At 33.1% G+C, this 22,061-nt stretch overlaps 2 protein-coding genes across 2 annotated transcripts in view; both read left to right on the top strand.

The window, feature by feature from the left end:
• The first annotated feature begins 8,427 nt into the window (after positions 1 to 8,427).
• Positions 8,428 to 13,371, top strand: LOC139892590 (uncharacterized). Its single transcript, XM_071875698.1, has 13 exons — positions 8,428 to 8,606; positions 8,872 to 8,938; positions 9,064 to 9,174; positions 9,896 to 10,091; positions 10,175 to 10,260; positions 10,355 to 10,550; positions 10,683 to 10,794; positions 11,022 to 11,149; positions 11,283 to 11,489; positions 11,950 to 12,059; positions 12,128 to 12,257; positions 12,348 to 12,497; positions 13,144 to 13,371. The coding sequence occupies exons 1-13, from the start codon at positions 8,528 to 8,530 to the stop codon at positions 13,369 to 13,371; spliced, it is 1,800 nt and encodes a 599-aa protein (XP_071731799.1). The 5' UTR covers positions 8,428 to 8,527.
• Positions 13,372 to 14,774: 1,403 nt separating this feature from the next.
• LOC139894515 (ADP-ribosylation factor GTPase-activating protein AGD1-like) overlaps positions 14,775 to 22,061 on the top strand; it is a 29,225-nt gene continuing 21,938 nt past the window's right edge. The window contains exons 1-9 of the mRNA XM_071877842.1: positions 14,775 to 14,840; positions 14,946 to 15,022; positions 15,098 to 15,195; positions 15,293 to 15,363; positions 15,468 to 15,530; positions 15,657 to 15,701; positions 15,851 to 15,916; positions 16,030 to 16,077; positions 21,287 to 21,634. Of these exons, the coding sequence (XP_071733943.1) occupies positions 14,775 to 14,840; positions 14,946 to 15,022; positions 15,098 to 15,195; positions 15,293 to 15,363; positions 15,468 to 15,530; positions 15,657 to 15,701; positions 15,851 to 15,916; positions 16,030 to 16,077; positions 21,287 to 21,634 (882 nt within the window). The remainder of the gene's footprint in view (positions 14,841 to 14,945; positions 15,023 to 15,097; positions 15,196 to 15,292; positions 15,364 to 15,467; positions 15,531 to 15,656; positions 15,702 to 15,850; positions 15,917 to 16,029; positions 16,078 to 21,286; positions 21,635 to 22,061) is intronic.

Below are 22,061 nucleotides of genomic sequence, written 5' to 3'. Positions count from 1 at the left end.
TAACCTGCAATTTTTGCGGGTCTTAAGCTAGTACAAAATAATAGTATAACTAATTAAATAAAAGAAATAATTGTGCCGTTGGTGAAATGTCCCGTTCATATACAATATAAACGATACACAATAGTTGATTTCATCGCGAGGTAATTGACCTCTATATGATACATTTTACAAACATTGCATTCGTTTTTAAAAGACAAAATTTCTTTACATCGAAAGTTGACGGCAAGCATACTATTTCATAATACCTCCAACTATAATTGACTTAATAATAATCTTGATGAACCCGACGACTCGAATGCAACGTCTTTTGAAATATGTCATGAATGACTCCAAGTAATATCTCTAACATGAGCAAATGCACAGCGGAAGATTTCTTTCATACCTGAGAATAAACATGCTTTCAAGTGTCAACCAAAAGGTTGGTGAGTTCATAGGTTTATCATAAAACAAAAAAATTCATCATTTTGATAGACCACAAGATTTAAATACTGCATGGTACAAATGGGCCCAAATCCTATACCCACCTGTAATGTACATGCGATATCTTTTAAAAACAGTACACCTTTCTCGTGTATGAAATTATCTTTCATAATTCTTAGTAACCGTACACATATCTTGTGCACAAAAATAACATACACATAACCTGTGTATAAAATCATTCTCTCGATACATAACATTAACTTTTCATTGCTTTCATAACTTGGCTTGGTAATCGACCTTAACATATAATGCGCATAATAATATCCCCAAAACAGAACATCTCGTCTGTATAATAATCATATAAACTTCGAAGTACTAAACACCACGCCCACTGGCCCTTCCGTCTAGTGAACATTCTGGGTGGGGGTGTTAAATCCGGTAGCTACCTTTAGGATTCGCGTCAATTAGGCGTGCACTAATTCTCAAAATTAGTGATGTTCCCTAATTCTTAGGTTACCAAGCAATAATAATCAGGGGAAAAATATTCATATCAATTGTGGCAATTATCACGTCCACATAATTCAATGGTGGCAATTATCACGTCCACATAATTCATTCGAGGAATGTTTTGCTTGTGTCTATCTCGTCAAACATTTATAAGAGCATTTCATGTATTCGCAGTTCAAAATGTATTTCAAAAGCATTTAATAAAGCAGTTGTAAAAGTAGCGCATGTATTCTCAGTCCCAAAAATGTAAAGAGTAAAAGGGAATCAAATTAACTCACCATACTGTATTTTGTAGTAAAAATACATATGACGATATTGAAAAATGCAGGGTTGGTCTTGGATTCACGAACCTATATCATTTGTATATATTAATACACATATTTGCAATCGAACAATTGTATATATATATATATATATATATATATATATATATATATATATATATATATATATATATATATATATATGAATTCATTAGTTATGTGATATTTATATTAATAGTATGTATATGTCTTCATATTTTCATTTTGTATGTAAAAATATAAATTTTATTATGTTATATGTATTATATATATATATATATATATATATATATATATATATATATATCATTTGTTTAAAAAATAGTAATTATAATAATACTAAAATAATATTAAGTATGATAAAATTATAATAATTATAATACTTAAGTTTATTAATAGAGGTAATAATGTTGATATTCGTATTAGTGATAATACTAATAATGATAATGATATTAATGATAATAACTATAAAAGTATTAATTTTACTATTAATGATAGTTATGATAATGATTTTAGTAGTTACATAATAGTAATATTCAAGATTTTACTTATAATCATATTAGTGGTAATAATAATAATAATATTAATATTAATATTAATGATGATAATACTAATAATGATAATCATATTTATAATAATAATGATTATATTAATAAGAATACTTATGTTAATTAAAATTGATAATAACACTAATTATAATAATGATAATCATAATAATAATAGTAGTACTTAATATGATAAATTAATAATAATAACATAAATAATACTTTTAGTAATAATAATGATAATTGTTATAACACCTATTATGATACTAATAATAACTATTATAATACTTATAATAACAATAATAAAAATAACAACAATATCAATAATCATAGCAATAACACTAATAACAATAATCATAATAATAATAATAGTAATAATAACATTAATTATAATAATAATAATAATAATAATAATAATAATAATAATAATAATAATAATAATAAAAATGATAAAGTTGTATACCATTTAAAAAGCCATCCTAAAAAGAATTGCCCAAGGCCGGGTTCGAACCCGCGACCACTCGCTCAACCGCTAACAACCTAAACCACACGTCTGTCTTTGTTTATCTGTTAAGATTCGTATTCAAGTTTTATTTATTCCATCTTTTCTATTAACCATTTCTTCTTCTTCAATTATACAACGAACAGAGAACAAACAGAAATCAAAACTAGGGAATTAGAGGCTCTACTTCAGGCTAACAATTGGGTTATAATCGACCGGTTTGTGGGGTGTAATTAATCAGCCAAACAAAAATAAGAAAATCAAAAGAAACCGTCGTGATGAACATAATGAAAACTCATCCATTGATTTTGAATTTTAGCTCGTTTCAGATTACGTTTTCAACATGAAAAAGGTTTTAAATTGTCATTGAAAACTTTCTGAATACTCAATTTGACCAGTATCATCAATATGACTTCTAATTTGTGGATGAACAAACAAGTTTGACTTTTTAATCTAAACTTTGACTCGAAATTTAAGATTCATTATTAGAAATTAGAAAATGAAAATTTCCAGATAGTTTGGATGATGGATTTACAACAATACTGCATTTAAAAATTTTGAAAATTGTTAAGAAATAGAGGGATGAATTAAAACGAGCACGAACAGGGGAGGCAGTCGACTTCCATTTTTTTTTTTTGTTTAACTTCATAATTTATTAGCAGCAAGTATAATTGATAATTGATAGAGATAGCCCGAATGATTTTTGTAAAACACACTGAACTAATCAATTGTCTTATGGCAAGATTTAGTCGACAAAGAAGATATCAATCAGATAGTAAATATAAATAAAAAAAATTAAAAAGAAGAAACAAACAAGAATAATTATACCCGTGATTTATATTTAGCGTAATAATCTGTTTCCATATCTCTATATGTATTATAATTCTATATGTGTAATTACTTATAATTAATGTTTTATATATATTAATAATTATTAAATATATTAAATATAATGATATGCTAATATTAATAATAAAATGTTTTCAGATAATATTGCTTAGTCCTTAATCAGTAAATTTATAAAATTAATAAATAATATTACTAAGTGATAGATTAATATATTAATTATCATGAAATAAAAATGATAACAATAACCTTATTAAAAATAATAGTAATAATACTAATTATAATAATATTAGTATTATTAATGATGGTAATAATACTAGTAATAATAATAGAACAATTAATATATATATATATATATATATATATATATATATATATATCAAATTTCATATTTATAGTTTATATATACTTAATATAATAATATCAAAAATTTTGATATTAATATTGAGAGTATTAATATAACAATTTATTATTAACATATAAATACTCAAATAGAATGAAAAGTTATAAATTTTCTACATGTAATATTTATAAGTTAATTTATACATTATATATATACATTACAATATACATATAATATTTATGTATATAAACAAAAAAAATTTATATACAATTTATAAACTCATAATTTTTTTTTATATAAGTATTCGTTATTAACTACGGAAAATTAAAACGTGTACTTCTAAATAAAGTAACCAAGGTTTATATATTTCAAAATACTATATATATAATTATATTACAAATTTTTATTTTTATATTATAAATTATCTTGTATCATTAATTCTAACAATTAGATTATACATTATGATTTCAAGTTATATTAAATATATATATATATATATATATATATATATATATATATATATATATATATATATATATATATACACACATATCTAATTACAAACAATTGTTCGTGAATCGTCGAGAATAGTCGAAGGTCAATTGAATATGTGAACATAGTTCCAAAAATTTTGAAACTCAACATTACAGACTTTGCTTATTGTGTCGAAATTATAATAAGATTTGGTTTAAATTTGGTCGGAAATTTCCGGATCGTCACAGTTGGTCCCTCCATTTTACCCCAAAAAGCTAACAACGTCCCTCAAGTTTTTTTTTTAGCTTTCAGCGTCCCTCTATTATCACTTTTTTTGATTACGCGTCCCTCCGTCAACTTTCTGTTAAAAAATTCCGTTAAGTCATGCCATGTGCCTTGCATGTGAGGGTAAATTCATCTTTTAGTCTTCTTCTTCATCAATTGTCTTCTTCATCTGAATCTGAGATCTTCCCCAAAATTGCAAACCCTAAATTCAAATAAAATCAAAACACTATCATCATCAATCGATCAATTCAATGTTGTTGATAAAATCCTTCGAATTTCCACTATCATCATCAATTGTAATTACCTTTAGATGCTTTTATCTGATAAATCAAACAGAAAATTAGAAAACAGCTCGTACCTCTGTTCGCGATAGCTTTAATCCATAACTCAATTCCAATTCAAACATCAAAATATAAAAATGCAGTTGTGTTAGGAATCATCTAGTCAAACTATCTGAAAATTTTGAGCCTCTAATTCCTTCAATTGATCTCGAATTTTGAAGTCAAAGTTTAAAAACAAAAAGTCAACTATTTCTTTATAAATCGAATTCGTAACCTGGATGATTTTTCTGGTAAAATTGATGATTTACGAAGGTTTTGTGAATGATTTACTACATATTTCATGTAGTAATCATAGTCTAAAAGTATCCGGAATATATAATCAGTGTTGGAGTTCATCGACTTCATTGTGAGGCTGTTGCTGCTGTTGTTTATATTTTTGTTTTTCAATTGCATTCCTAAACCAAACATCGACTTCATTGTGGGTCGATTCTATGAATTCGAGATATGGTGTGCAAGGTGTGTAAATGGTCGCCAAACTGTGATACTTGTTTCTTCAATTTGAAGCATGTGCAAGTGGGTTTTAAAATTTGATTATTGATTATTATTTCTTCAATTTGAAGCATGTTGGCAAGTATGCAAGTGGGTTTTAAAAAGAATGGCTTTTGATCAGCAAAAAATATATGGCAGTGGGTTATTTAAGATTTTGAGTATAGTACATGAATTTAGTATTTTGATTTTATTTGAATTTAGGGTTTGCAATTTTGGGGAAGATCTCATATTCAGATGAAGAAGACAATTAGTGAAGAAGAAGACTAAAAGATGAATTTACCCTCACATGCAAGGCACATGGCATGACTTAACAGACTTTTTTAACAGAAAGTTGACGGAGGGACGCGTAATCAAAAAAAGTGCTAATAGAGGGACGCTGAAAGCCCAAAAAAAAAACTTGAGGGACGCTGTTAGCTTTTTGGGGTAAAATGGAGGGACCAACGACATCCATTTTACCCCAAAAAGCTAACAGCGTCCCTCAAGTTTTTTTTTTGGCTTTCAGCGTCCCTCTATTATCACTTTTTTTGATTACGCGTCCCTCCGTCAACTTTCTATTAAAAAAGTCCGTTAAGTCATGCCATGTGCCTTGCATGTGAGGGTAAATTCGTCTTTTAGTCTTCTTCTTCACCAATTTTCTTCTTCATCTGAATATGAGATCTTCCCCAAAATTGCAAACCCTATATTCAAATAAAATCAAAACACTAAATTCATGTACTCTACTCAAAATCTTAAATAACCCACTGCCATATATTTTTTGTTGATCAAAAGCCATTCTTTTTAAAACCCACTTGCATACTTGCCAACATGCTTCAAATTGAAGAAATAATAATCAATAATCAAATTTTAAAACCCACTTGCACATGCTTCAAATTGAAGAAACAAGTATCACAGTTTGGCGACCATTTACACACATTGCACACCATATCTCGAATTCATAGAATCGACCCACAATGAAGTCGATGTTTGGTTTAGGAATGCAAATGAAAAAAAATAATATAAACAACAGCAGCAGCAGCCTCACAATGAAGTCGATGAACTCCAACACTGATTATATATTCCGGACACTTTTAGACTATGATTACTACATGAAATATGTAGTAAATCATTCACAAAACCTTCGTAAATCATCAATTTTACCAGAAAAATCATCCAGGTTACGAATTCGATTTATAAAGAAATAGTTGACTTTTTGTTTTTAAACTTTGACTTCAAAATTCGAGATCAATTGAAGGAATTAGAGGCTCAAAATTTACAGATAGTTCGACTAGATGATTCCTAACACAACTGCATTTTTATATTTTGATGTTTTACTTGGAATTGAGTTATGGATTAAAGCTATCGCAAACAGAGGTACGAGCTGTTTTCTAATTTTCTGTTTGATTTATCAGATAAAAGCAGCTAAAGGTAATTACAATTGATGATGGTAGTGGAAATTCGAAGGATTTTATCAACAACATTGAACTGATCGATTGATGATGACAGTGTTTTGATTTTATTTGAATTTAGGGTTTGCAATTTTGGGGAAGATCTCAGATTCAGATGAAGAAGACAATTGATGAAGAAGAAGACTAAAAGACGAATTTACCCTCACATGCAAGGTACATGGCATGACTTAACGGACTTTTTTAACAGAAAGTTGACGGAGGGACGCGTAATCAAAAAAAGTGATAATAGAGGGACGCTGAAAGCCAAAAAAAAAACTTGAGGGACGCTGTTAACTTTTGGGGTAAAATGGAGGGACCCAACGACACAATTATTTCATAAATATAAATAAAGACAAAATTTCATTCCTCGTCCCTGAACTTTACATCAACTTTGACTCCCTGTCCTTTTTCTTTTTTTTGTGCATCCCTCGTACCTAATGTATCAGAAATCTACATCTCTCGTCCTTCCGTCTATTTTCTGTCTATTTTGCCGTTACCCTCCTATCACGTGTAGAGCATGTGAGGGTAATTTTGAAAAAAGGATGAGGAATATAATTTTTGTATTTTATTTATTTCTTTTAATAATTAATAACACCTGCTCCCCACCTCTTCTTTGTTCATCATTATAGCTGCATATGATTCCAACACCATCATCACCCATCAATACTCATCATCGCCCATCGTTATCATTTTTTTTTCCCAAAAATATAAACTTGATTGTTGTGCTTGTTACTTGATCATTGCCGTTGTTTTTAATCACATAAACACACCAAAATAGTTCTAGTAGCTTGTTCATCCCATAGTTCATCATCTTCAAGCTAAGAAACCAAAACCGAATCTGAACACGAAATCGAAGATAGAAATTGCACCAACAAGTGGTATCATAGCGTAAGAGGTCTTCCTCATCGATCCAAGCTTTGATTTCGTTGTTTATTTTGCTGAAAATCCATTCTTAGATCCGGTTTGACTTTCTTTGACTTTTTGGTGGGTTTTGATTCCGAAGTGTTTTAATTAAATCTGAAATAGTAGAAACGTTTACAATCATCTAGTGGTCATTTTCCTAAAATTTCAGGAATTAATTCGTCCATTGGATGGGGTATTCTTAATTTTTTGTCCCAAAAATATTGACACAAAAACCAAATTTGTTTGTGATCTTGGTGATGTTTTTGAAAAAACTGAAAATGGAGATTTGTTGGTATGACTAAACCGCATATTTCTGCAAGTTTTTGTGACTTAATTTGATGTTTTGAGCCACTCCCGCTTGTGATAAAATTTTAACGACACACCAACAGCCTTTAAGTTCTCAAGCAATTTGCTTTACCATCAACAATTTCTTTATTGGAAGCCTTCTTCAAAAATGTTAGTGGGGTTTATACAGATGATTTTCCGAATCAACCCCCGTTGGTATTTGATTATACCAATGTTAGCAATAGTTTCAATCCAGGTCTTTTAATGACACCAAAGTCAACAAGTGTTAAGAAAGTAAAGTTTAATTCAACGGTTCAGGTGGTGTTTCAAAACACTGCGTTTGTGCATGGTATAAAATTTCTTTAATTAGTTTGATTTAGATATTAATTTGAATTCTACATTTTTCATTTGTGTAAAGTTAGGGTTTATGTTGATTAGGTAAAAATGAAGAAGATGAATGCAAGATGAAAAAAGAAAGAGGTTATTTGGAAAGAGAATGAAAATGAAGAAGAAATCCGTAAAATGACAAAAGTACCCTCACATGCTTGGCACATGACTGTGGAAATTGACAGAAAATAAACGGAAGGACGAGGAATGTAGAACATTCAAATATTAGGGACGCGGGATGCACAAAAAAAAGAAAAAGGACATGTAGTCAAAATTGATGTAAAGTTCAGGGACGAGGAATGAAATTTTGTCTATAAATAAATTAACAAAATGAACTAAAGACGTACATCAGGGTAGCCCGACTCCAACTCATTTTTACCAAGTGTGCACCGGGCACATTTTAGAGAGACCAATTACAGCATATATACCGTCACAAAATTACCAAATCCGCCGCTGGACACATCTGATTCTCAAATGGCGACACAAAATTCCGACGTTTCTTCCATGGAAATCGATGATCAGATCAATTCCAACTCAAAGTTCTCAGTCAATGGTCAGTCTTTAGTTACAATCGCATATGTACATACACCAACGTACACACACACGCACACACACGCATTATACATTTGTACGTAATTAGGTTAAAAATTAACTCATACTCTTAAACCGATTACCCAATTGAACTTAAGTAGCTTAAATTAGTTTATGGACTTGTATCGATTATTCAGTTAAACATTATTTGAAACTCATACAGTTGTATGGATTATAATATTAGTGCGATTTATAATATCAATTGATAAAATAATTTGCGCGTGCAGTATTACAGTTATTAAAATCAGCGCAGATGCAACATGGATTACGGTTTGGGGATTACACTCGATATCGGTAATGTATATATATGTATTAATTATTAGGTTTCTAGGTTTTGTATGTGCATTCTGTAAGGTTTCTGATTATAGTGAATTACATTAGGATTGTGAGTTTAAATCTTTTTGGATATGTGTTTGTAGGAGGTATTGTACTGCTCGGTTAAGGAGATTATATAAGTCGTTGAAGTTTACGCATGGGCGTGCCAAGTATACTAAACGGTCTATAACAGTGTCTACTGTTACTGAAGTTAGGTATGTTGGTTTGTAATTCATGGAATTCGTTTGAATTGTGTGTTGTTGAAATCAACTTGATTGGATTATGATTATGATTTGTATTTATTAAAATTGACTTGAATTGAATCAAGAGGATTATGATCATAATCTGTTAGTGGGAACAATTGATAGGCGAATTGAGTTTGTGTTTTTGAACTTAATTATTTTGGATTGTGTAAATGTATCTAGGCACCAATTATTGATCTAAAACTAAAAGATAAGATGACCAAATGAACGAAAAGATTAGAAATTTATGAAGGTTTTAAGGTCAAGTGTTGGGACATGTAAAGATAATGTAATGATAATCTACTTCACGTGATAATTAATTGCATCCCCGTATTGTTGGAAGTATCTTAAAAAAATGACATGTCATCCAATACAGCATTTTTATGCTCTGTAGAAGTAAGTTACATTTGTTAGTTTGATTACTCTCTTTCGGCATCATTTGTTATCCACTCAACCTTATCAACAATAACCTGATCATTCTCTCTTTTGGTCCAAAATCTGTTTGGATTGTTTGATTAATTCAGCTATTAGTTTTTTTGCTATATTATATTTTCTTGGTCTGGAAATTGTTACTTTCAAGAAAGGTTTCGCCATTATATCTGCACCTAAACAGATAACAGTTGTAACTTTAAGCAAACGAATTACCTATTAAGGTGTTTAATTCTTAACTAACAGCATTTTGGCCCTGCAATAGGTTTCTCCATCTAGTTCTGTATACTGCTGAAAGAGCATGGAGCCATGCTATGGAGAAAAGACAGCTGCCTGATGGTCCAAATGCACGCCAACGAAGCTATCTGATTGGTAGGTTGCGTAAAGCAGTAAAGTGGGCCACACTTTTTGCAGAATTATGCGCTGTTAAGGGAGATTCTAGAACATCCTTAGAAGCTGAGGTATGTTTCTGGGCGGGTTATTTCCACTTAAGAATGACTTGGATCTTTCCCTTTTAGTCAAGCAAGTTGATTTCAATTTGCAGGCATATGCTTCATATATGAAAGGAAATCTGTTATTTGAACAAGACCAGAATTGGGATGTTGCATTGAAGAGCTTTAAAAGTGCTAGGCAAGTCATGCTATGATGTGCCATTAATATATCCATAAGATGTGAAATTTATGTTTCTGTATTCAATTTTTTAATATGGTATGTGATTAAACAGGGTTGTCTATGAGGAACTTGGAAAATATGGAGATTTAGACAATCAAGTTTTGTGTCGTGAGCGAGTTGAGGAACTCGAACCAAGTATACGCTACTGCTTGCACAAAATCGGCGAGTCAAATCTACAAGCTTCTGAACTTGTTCACATTGGGGAAATTGAAGGGCCTGCTCTGGACCTTTTCAAAGCTAAATTGGAGGTATGCTAGTAATCAAAATGAATCGTAAAGCTCTATTATGACTAACTTGTAGTAAATTACCAAAGTTACATGTCTAGACCTTCTTTATATGGAAGTATTGAGGTTCAAAAAGTTCATAATTTTACATTTTAGGCTGTGATGGCTGAAGCTAGATCTCAGCAGGCTGCATCCATGACCGAATTTCAGTGGCTTGGTCATAGGTTTCCGATATCTAATGCAAAGACTCGGGTCTCCATATTGAAAGGTTAGTTATCAATCTTTGTAGCAATGAGGTTATGTCTTGTAATGGTTGTGAAATACGTACACCCTCTTCAGATTTTGAAAAAAACTTGTTGGTTTTAAGGCTATTTGATGATCTCTTCTCTTTAATATTTGGTGCTATGTTAATATGAAAATCACATGTTGATATGCTTGTGTGTTTTATTGTATATATATTATAATCACTTACCTGATCATAATTCATATTTTCAGCCCAGGAATTGGAGAAAGAGCTTAATGATCGAATTGAAGGTGCTCTTCCTGCTGAGAAAAGACTTGCTGTTTATGACAAAATTTTTGCTGCATATCATGAAGCGCGGGGCTTCATTCGCAATGATTTGGTATGTATGTAGTGATAAACTATTCAGTCAAACCTTATTTACTGTTGAATTAAATGATAATTACAAAAGCCTGTTTGATTTCATATTTCTTTTGCAACGGAGGTCCTTTGACTTTTGATTATGTTCGTTTTAGGCCACTGCGGGTAACTCTGAAAACATAAAGGATGATTTGAGTGGGTTAGACAAAGCTATAGGTGCAGTACTAGGGCAACGGACCATTGAGCGTAACCAGCTGTTGGTTAGCATAGCTAAGAGTAAATTCAGCAAGGCCCATGATGAGAAAAATGAGAAAGTCACAAAGCCTGAAGAACTTGTGAGGTTATTTGATCTTCTTCTACAGGTACAAGACTATATGTTTTAGTTATGGGGTGTTTGGACTTGCATTCGGAGTTGATTATCTGATTATTACTACTTGTAGTGGCAGTAATCAGTTTATAATATCTGAATAAACAGATTCTGGTTCTGATTATCTGATCAGTTAGTGGTTAAAATAGTCAGTTTCATGCTAGCTACAACAAAGTGATTATGAATGAATACAATATTGTTAAGGAATCACCCATTCTGCAACCCGATATGATACTTTTAGTCCCCTCTCACAAAGATATATTTATAAAGAATGTTTTTTAGTCATGTCATGTTGTAGTTTCTTTATTTTTAGAATATCCCTAATGGTTGAACAGCTGATTATCTCATTATGACAGACTTCAAACAGTAGAAACATATTACATGTCTAATCACTATCTTCTACATATTACAGTTGATTGTTGAATTGACTAAATGTTTGTTATCGTTGATAACAGAATACATCAGATCTTTCTGATTTATTGACTTCTGGAAGAGACAGAAAAGAGGAAGAAGTGGCATTAGCTGAAGAATGTGAAGTCAAAAACTTGACCTTCCGAGCAGAAAGGTTTGCATGATGACATCATGTATCTGATATTTAATAACTGCAGACGCTTGACCCATATTCAATTGCAGGTGTTTTTTCTTGGCCAAGTCATATAGTACAGCTGGCAAAAGGACAGAGGCATATTCTTTGTTTTCCCGTGCTCGCTCACTGGCTGAAAATGCCTTAAAGAAATATTGTAGTGCGGCTAACCCTGATCAGGTGCTTATCTTGTAATTAAAACTAATAAAAAGTTTATTAAACAATATTTTAGATATAGATTAATTATATGTGGTTTGTTTTTTGTGATAGGCAATGGTCAAAGAATTAGAGACCTTGTATAACAATTGTAGATCCAACAGTTGTATTGAACATGCAATGGGAATTATGGAGCATGAGAAGGCTCCTGAGGATCTATCGAAAAAGATCTCAACTGTATCAATTTCTGAGAATGGCAAGAAGGTAATGAATAATCTTCTATCGGATCTCTCACTCAAAATACTATGTCTGAATACAAGGGGGGAAAAAACTTTATTTACCATAAACACCACTATTTTTATATTTGTTTTCAAATTGATGCATGTTGGTTGATAACAACGAATGAGTGATCATGTTTCTTTGGATCATCCAAAACATCTTTTGTTTTCAACGAATTCTTATTCATATTACCTTTTGTCCACTTGGGTTCATTACCAAAATTGTTTAGGGATATTTTGGATATATGACTTGGTGTCAAAACACTTGTATAAAACCATGTGCCACTTGATTAAGATAAAATATTGACCATTATATTGTTAAATCGTTTATTTAGTACTATGTTTATCCTTCAAGGGTTTCATAGGTTAATAGAATAGCTTAGCTTAAAACAGAATCGGGCAAACAGTTTGAAAGTCGCCCAATTATATCCAACTTTTTTGATTTTTTTATGAAAATTTGACATATCTTAATGTAAGTTTTTGAACAATAGTTATTCATTTCCATTGAAGTTCTGACCGTACTTGACTTGCTTCCAACCGTACTAAAACTGTATATAGCCGTTGATCCAACCCGCCCATTTTTGTAGTTTACTTTGATCAAACTTACATGTAAGAATGTGAACTTGCAGCAGCCGGAAAAGTTCCTCATAGAGAAATTGGATTCGTACGAGTCTGCGGTTGGTGATTCTAGCACAAAGGGAGCTCCTCGAATTGCAGCATATCAGCCAACTTTCCAAGCAATTCCTCGCAATCCAATTGTTCTGGATCTTGCCTTCAATGCAATTGATTTCCCATCTATTGACAACAGGATGAAGAAAGACAAAAAGGGTGGTGGTTTCATGAGTAAGTTTTGGGGATAATTATACCATAAAATTTCAGGCTGTTTTCCTTCCCAACTTAGATTTTGAACAGTTTTGTAACTGTAATGTCTCGGCTTTGTGTTACATACTGTGCGTTATTAGAATCGGTGTCTGAAGAGAATGTGAAATTATACCGTTGGATTTAAAGGAGTGACCAACTTTTGGGTAATACCTAGACTGGAATTGGAAACAATTAGTTTTTTTCATGCTTAAGTTTTAGTTTTTGTACTTAATGCTTTAATATTGCCAACTTCGTTGTTACAATGAAGGGTTTTTGCCTACAGAGATGAGATTGACTGTCTGACTGGTGGCAGTTAGATTCGGTAGCTTATATGTTTGGTATACAAAAGAAATGTTGATTTTATTGTCTTATATTGATTATTGATTTGAGAATAGCTACATATGAGCCGAGGTTGAACTTGTTTAAAGCTTAACCCAGACCTCCTTTATCGAGTTTACAATCATATATCGCCGTGTTTGACTCCTAACTCGACTCCAACTTTCTCAGAGCTTTTGTGTATGTACTTGCTGCCAAACTCTCGTGTTTTTGTGTGTGCTGCTTTTGTATGTGTACTTACTGCCAAGCTCGTGTTTTTATTTTTGTGCCGATGTGTCTAATTCATGGTATATTGATGTAACAATTCAAGCTCTTGATTTGAGATCAAACCCGAAATCATACCCATCGAAAAAGCCTATCAAGCTATCTGAACAATGGATTTGTTATGTCAAAGCTTCTCACAAGCTACCTACACTTTCAAGTATCGAATATTTTGAAATCAGCCAATGATGACATTTTTTGGTAGGGACTACGATCTAAACTTTACAAGACGGTCTTATTAGTTGACGTTTATATTTTAATGAGAGTTCTCGGGTTCAGGAGAGTCAGAAACGGTCACACCCGCCCTCCCCGGCGGTAGCGTCAACATGTAAACCTTATTAAATACTAGGTCAACATCAATCTATTACATCATTAACATATTGTAGCCCATTGTGATTTAGTGGCTTATTTAACTAGTAGTTTTTGGCGCCCCCCACAACAGAATCATATTCATAGCCCATATATATGGAGGTAGCTCTTTGTAAACCCTTTTAGTTTAATTTACATTTTATTTATGATTTTATGATGTGTCCAAATAAACAAATACAGCAAACAACGGAGACTTCAATGGCAATCATGAAAACTCGCTGTTTCCATCCTCCCTATTTTCACTCATCTTCTGGACCCACCAAAATTGTTTTCTTGTTCATCCATTTTCAGTACTACCATCACAAATCATATCAAATGTGTTAAATTGTTTGTATCCATTTTTTTATAGATTTCTTGTGACAAATAAATAATTAAAAAATATATTATCATATTTCAAGTCTGGCTGTGTATCCCTCTATGCTGGAAATTTAGATCAATGCAGCAAGACAAAAACACCATGTATTTCTCCAAACTTGAAGATTCCCCCATGTTTCGACAACAGGTCTATCCATGTTATTATATAGCAATATATGAATATGAAATGCTAACAATCTTATATATGTTTTTAAACAAGTAAAATATGAATGTATTATTTTGTGTAATGCAGCTTCAATGTTTGGAAGAAATTGCAGAGACATTGAGAGAACGAGGTTCAAAATTCTACAAAGGCTGTCGAAAGTATACGTAAGGATCCATTAATCGTTTCCAGTTTCTTTGTTTTTACGAGACATGATTACTTAGTTTTTGTAAATCGTACAGAGAAGGTCTTGGAGAAGCGTACGATAGGGATGTCGCTTTCTCAAGCTGCCTTGAAAATTTTGGTGGTGGACCCGATCCTATTTCTTTGGCATTTGGAGGCAAATTACTTTCATTTCTATTTGATATCATGCATTTTGAAACGTTTAATTTTTGTTAATGATGATACCATATGTTACCTTTTTTATATGTTTGCAGGCCCTGATATGGTCAAATTTGCAGTCGTTTTGAGAGAAGTTGGGACTTATAAAGAAAATCTTCGATCTCAGGTCGCACTTCCCTTATTTATGTTGTTCCGCCATAGCATCAAAAAATCGTATAATTTGATCACCATAACTTTCTTGTGCTAATTGTGTTTATTTGTCATTTTCAGATTGAGAATACACTAAGTGAAAGGTTACTGAAGTTCACCAATGTTGAGCTTCAAGATATCAAGGTTAAGTTTCATAATATACTATTTTGTGATATACTTACAGGATAAGTTGTTAAGCCAACTTGTAACTTTTATTTATTCATTTTTGCAAACAAAAAAATATAATGCTATGAGTTTTGTACGATGCAGGAAGCTCGAAAGCGTTTCGATAAGGCTGATGCTGTTTATAGTCAGGTAGTATATACTTTATAGTTACTTGTATGTTGTATGTGTAAACGTAAACGAATAAGCTTATTCGATTTAGGCTACCTGGGGACCATTGTATGTGTGTACATATTAATGTTTATATATGAATTGTCATTAGTTTTTCATTTTTCGTGCAGATACGCGACAAGTATTTATCATTGAGGAAAAGTACTCGAAATGAAGTCGCTAATGCAACAGAAGAGGTATACGTGTTGTCTCGTATAAAAATAGATCAAATATTGATGCGATAACTTTTGCGTTAACATGGGTAACCATCGTTTATTTATGATTCTAATTTGGTAGAGAGACGTTCCAGGAACTTTACCATGCCAGAATGATATTCGAGCAAGCTCGCTTCAACCTGGTACGTAACTGTTGAAATATTAATGTATTTCTTGAATATTCTAGTAACTAATTGAAATTAGTAGATATTTAATTAGAAGAAGCTAGAATTAGTTTGTAATATTAGATATTTAGAAATAGAAGCATACTTGGTAAATATCAGAAGATGCTAAAAATATCTTTGTGAGCCTATAAATAGGCAATGAGTCTTGCAATATGATGTACACAAAAAACACAATCAAATTTGAGCTAATAAAAACATTACTTTTAAAACAAGTGTTCCTCTAATTTCACATCTTCATAAATACCTCTTCCATTATAAAATTAAATTGATCAATTTTCAAAACTAATTAATCTAAACAATTCTAACAAGTGGTATCAAGAGCCGTATTGGGCGTTTGTTCGAGTACACCATGACTACCGTTGGTGCGTATAATATTCCGGTCCCCATCTTTGATGGCGACAACTATGATTTTTGGAGTATTCGAATGAAGACATATTTCCAAGCACAAAGCTTGTGGGATATTGTCGAAGTCGGGTTCACAACTCCAAAAGACGTCGAAACTCTGTCCGCGGAAGAACAGGAAAAATACAACAAAAATGTTGTAAGAAATGCTGCTGCTCTAGGCTACATCCAACAAGCCTTGACGCCGTCTATCTTTCCACGAATTATGGGAGCTACGACAGCCAAAGAGGCGTGGAAGATTCTTCAAGAAGAATTTCAAGGAAATGTCAAGGTGAGATCCGTCAAACTACTAACTCTAAGGAGAGATTTTGAAAATTTAAATATGAAAGACACTGAGACAGTAAAAGATTACTATTCTAGAATTAAAGAAATAATAAATCAAATGAGAGCCTATGGAGATAATATAACTGATAAAAGGATCGTAGAAAAAATACTCATCAGTATGACAGAAAAATACGATCATGTCATTACTGCTATCGAAGAGTCGAAAGACATCGAGACTCTGTCGGTACCAGAATTAATTGGCTCTCTTGAAGCATATGAGGCTAGACTGAGTCGGCGTAGTGAAAACTCACTCGAAAGTGCCTTTCAGTCTAAACTCAAATTACGATCTCAAAAATCAAACAATGGGGGGAAAAGAAATCCTGAAGAAAATTCGAGAGGAGGAGAAAAACCTAGAACCGGGTTCGATCCGAAAAGAAAAAGCTACCCTCCATGTGGTATTTGCAGAAGGACAAACCACTTGGAGAAAGATTGTTTTCACAAAGGGAAACCAAAATGCAATAACTGCAAAAGATTTGGGCATCTAGAAAAAGATTGCCGTCTAAAACAAAATCATCGAGCTAACTTCACGGAAGAAAATGAAGATATATCGGAGAACAAAAACCAGCTATTCTATGCCTGCCATGTTGCGAATGAACAAAGGGACGACACTTGGTTTATCGACAGTGGGTGCAGCAATCACATGACAGGAGATGAGAAGCTATTTCATAGTATCAACACCTCCGTCAAGTCCCGCGTCAAACTTGGGAATGGAGCTCTTGTTGACACTAAAGGCAAAGGTACGATAACTGTTCAAACTAATAACGTCACTCGATCTGTTAATGACGTTCTTTTAGTACCAAGCCTTGCAAGTAACTTGCTAAGTGTTGGACAAATGATGGAGCACGGATACTCTTTACTCTTCGAAGACAAATCATGCGTTATTCGTGACAAGAAAAATAACTATAAATTAATAGCCGAAGTGCCAATGGAGAACCGCAACTTTCCGCTTCGTTGGCAGTATATCGGAGATACAGCCATGAAAGTCCAAGTCGAAGAATCATGGCTATGGCATCGAAGATTTGGCCACTTTAACTTTCACGCACTTAAAATCCTTCAACAAAAAAATATGATGAGAGACTTGCCAAGCATAGAAGAGATCACCGACACGTGTGAGAGCTGTGTGATGGGCAAGCAACATCGAAAACCTTTCCCTCGTGACAAAGCCTGGAGAGCGAAAGGTATACTGGAGCTGGTGCACACTGACATTTGTGGACCAATGAGAACCCCGTCACTTAACCAAAACAGGTACTTTATTCTCTTCATCGATGATTATTCTAGAATGACGTGGGTTTATTTCATGCGTGAAAAATCAGAAGTATTTACAATATTCAAGAAGTTCAAGAACTTCGTTGAAAAGAGTAGTGGCCATTATATAAAAACGCTAAGGAGTGATAGAGGAAAAGAATACACCTCTACACAGTTTAACAAATTCTGTGAAGACGAAGGAGTTAAACGCCAACTTACTGTTGGTTATGCCCCTGAACAAAATGGCGTCTCTGAACGCAAAAACAGAACTGTAATGGAAATGGCCAAAACAATGATACATGAAAAAGGCCTTCCAAACAGTTTCTGGGCTGAAGCTGTATACACGACTGTATATATATTAAATCGATGTCCAACGAAAGCCATACAAAACAAGACTCCAATTGAGGCATGGAGTGGAAGGAAACCATCAGCAAAACATCTGCGAATATTTGGGTGTATTTGCTACATCCACATTCCAAAGGAGAAACGTCACAAGCTCCAAGAAAAATCAGAGAAGGGAATATTCTTGGGCTACAGCACACAGTCTAAAGGATACCGAGTCTATAACCTGAAGACTAATAACATCGTGATCAGCCGAGACGTGGAGTTTGATGAAGACGCTTCTTGGAACTGGGAAAAGGACAAAGTTGAAAAACAAACATATCTGCCACGGATATCTATAGACACTCCAGCTCAACAACCACTACAAATGGAGCAGTCTGAACAAGATGAAAGTACCGGAGAAACGAGCCCTGCTACTCCAACTTCTCCGACGGCAACATTACCATTAACACAAGACGAATCAAGTCCAGAGTCAACACCTGGAAGAGTCAAAAAGTTAACAGAGGTATACGAGACTTGCAACTTCACAACTATAGAACCTGAAAGCTATGAAGTTGCAGCCAAAGATGAAAAATGGGTGACTGCTATGAACGAAGAAATAAGAATGATCGAGAAAAACAACACATGGGAGTTAGTTGATCCTCCAGAAAATAAAGAAATCATTGGAGTAAAGTGGGTTTACAAAACAAAGCTCAATCCTGATGGTTCTATACAAAAACATAAAGCAAGGCTAGTAGCTAAAGGCTATTCACAACAGCCTGGAGTAGACTACAACGAAACTTTCGCACCCGTAGCACGACTGGATACTATAAGAGCACTTGTGGCGTTAGCAGCTCAACGAAGGTGGAAGATTCATCACCTAGATGTGAAATCAGCCTTTCTAAATGGGTTTCTAGAAGAAGAAATATACGTCGAGCAACCACAAGGGTTCATTCAAAAAGGAAAAGAAGAAAAAGTCCTAAAGCTCAAGAAAGCCTTATATGGACTTAAACAAGCTCCACGTGCTTGGTATAGCCGTATTGATAGCTACTTCACAAGTTCGGGATTCAGGAGGAGTCAAAGTGAGCCTACACTCTACATCAAAACCCAAGGTAACTCTGACACTCTCATTATTTCCTTGTATGTCGATGATCTAATATATACTGGAAACAATGAGAGAATGATACAAGAGTTTAAGGAAGACATGATGAAAACATTCGAGATGAGCGACCTTGGATTGATGCGCTATTTTCTTGGCATCGAAATCAGTCAAGAAAATGAAGGCATCTTCATTTGTCAAAAGAAATATACAGAAAATCTCCTGAAAAAGTTTAAGCTATACGGTTGTAAAACTGTCGCGACGCCACTAGTTGCCAATGAGAAGATGAGACAAGAAGATGGATCGGAGAAAGCAGACGCTTCAAGATTCAGAAGTCTCATCGGAAGTCTACTTTATCTGACAGCAACAAGACCAGATATTATGTACGCAACGAGTCTATTATCCAGGTACATGAAAAACCCTACTCAAATACATTACGGAGCTTCTAAAAGAATTTTAAGATACTTGCAAGGTACCATGGACTATGGAATATGGTACAAGCCCACTATAGACTCGAAGCTTCATGGATACACTGATAGTGATTGGGCCGGATCTGTGGATGACATGAGAAGTACTTCCGGATACGCATTCACACTTGGATCTGGTGTATTCTCATGGACATCAAAGAAACAAGAAACGGTGGCACAATCGTCAGCTGAAGCCGAGTACGTCGCAGCCGCAAACTCAGCTAATCAAGCTATATGGCTAAGAAGAATACTAGAAGATATGGGCGAGAAACAAGACGAAGCTACAAAGATATATTGCGACAACAAGTCTGCAATCGCGATGGCAAAGAATCCTGTGTTCCATGGAAGAACAAAACATATTGATATCAAATATCACTTTTTGCGAGAAGTCTACGCCAAGAAAGATATTGAATTAAAATACTGCAAGACCGAAGAGCAGATTGCAGACATATTCACCAAAGCACTACCAAGACCAAAGTTTGAGTTCCTACGCAACATGCTCGGAGTAACACCGAAATACATTAAGGAGGAGTGTTGAAATATTAATGTATTTCTTGAATATTCTAGTAACTAATTGAAATTAGTAGATATTTAATTAGAAGAAGCTAGAATTAGTTTGTAATATTAGATATTTAGAAATAGAAGCATACTTGGTAAATATCAGAAGATGCTAAAAATATCTTTGTGAGCCTATAAATAGGCAATGAGTCTTGCAATATGATGTACACAAAAAACACAATCAAATTTGAGCTAATAAAAACATTACTTTTAAAACAAGTGTTCCTCTAATTTCACATCTTCATAAATACCTCTTCCATTATAAAATTAAATTGATCAATTTTCAAAACTAATTAATCTAAACAATTCTAACAGTAACATTTTAGCTGCTTCGAAATGTATCAACTAAGATCTGACATACATTCATAGTGTATATCGAATTATTCGTGTTCCATTGTGTGCCATGAACTTTTAAATTCATTGTTATTGTATATATTTCAATGAAGTGACAACTTATGAGTTATGAATGACACGTCACACTTCATATAGATGAATATATGACACGTCAATAAAGCAGCCACTAAAGGATAAATGATAAATCCTGTATTAGATACTTGTACTGTACAAGTATCTAATGCACAATTGTGGGTTATTAATAAATTTTGATGGTGGAAATAACCTGAATAGTTCGTTACACAAAATGAATGTCAAACTTTAGGTCGATACATTTTGAACCCTTTTTTAATCCACCCATGTATATATTGGCCATATTGGCTTATTATTTTTTTTGTTATTTACAATGCAAATTCAGGTTTGTGCTCTTTCGAACGTGGAGGCAAAAAAGAGGTTCGAGTTTTTGGAATCAGTGGGGGAGGCAATGGACGCTCATCTTCTATATTTTAAGCAGGGATATGAATTATTACATCAGATGGAGCCTTATATGCGCCAGGTATTAGAACATGCACAAAAATGTAGACAAAATTACTTTTCCGAGCAGCAGGCGTTAAATGAAAGGATCCAAGAGTACAAAAGGCACATTGATTTCGGAAATAAACTACCGTGTAATCATTCCGTTAGTCACCGAGAACTGACGCAACAACCCTCAAAAAGTTCACATAAATTGATACAAGCAGTTATGCAATCTGCTGCAGAAGGGAAGGTACTCTGTTAGCATTTTATGTTTATTTTTATATCTAACGGGTCAAATGCAAACGGGTTAAAAGTCAACGAAAGTGTATTCTAATCAGTGTTGTAAAAATCATCCGACTTGGCCGATGCGTCGTTTTTTTGAGTTCTCCGTCTCATTTTTTCTGAAAACGACTCAAAAGACGGTCAAAGCTAAAAGTTCGGTCAAAGTCTGTCAAAGACGGTCAAAATTGGTCAAAGTCAATCAAATTTTCGTCAAGATCTGATATATTTTAAAATTAGGGTTTGTTTTCATTTTTTGAGCCGCTCTTTTCTCTGTGTCCTTACTAATTATGTGCTCGATATCATTGATTGAGTTTTAAGTTTGATTGTTTTTAAAATTTAAGTTCTTTTTTAAAAAATTTATGGCACATAATCAACTATTTTATATATTTATAAAT

This window comes from Rutidosis leptorrhynchoides, chromosome 2 (genome assembly GCF_046630445.1).
Source record: "Rutidosis leptorrhynchoides isolate AG116_Rl617_1_P2 chromosome 2, CSIRO_AGI_Rlap_v1, whole genome shotgun sequence".
Taxonomy (NCBI): Eukaryota; Viridiplantae; Streptophyta; class Magnoliopsida; order Asterales; family Asteraceae; genus Rutidosis; species Rutidosis leptorrhynchoides.
This window is presented reverse-complemented; position numbering and strand designations above follow the sequence as displayed.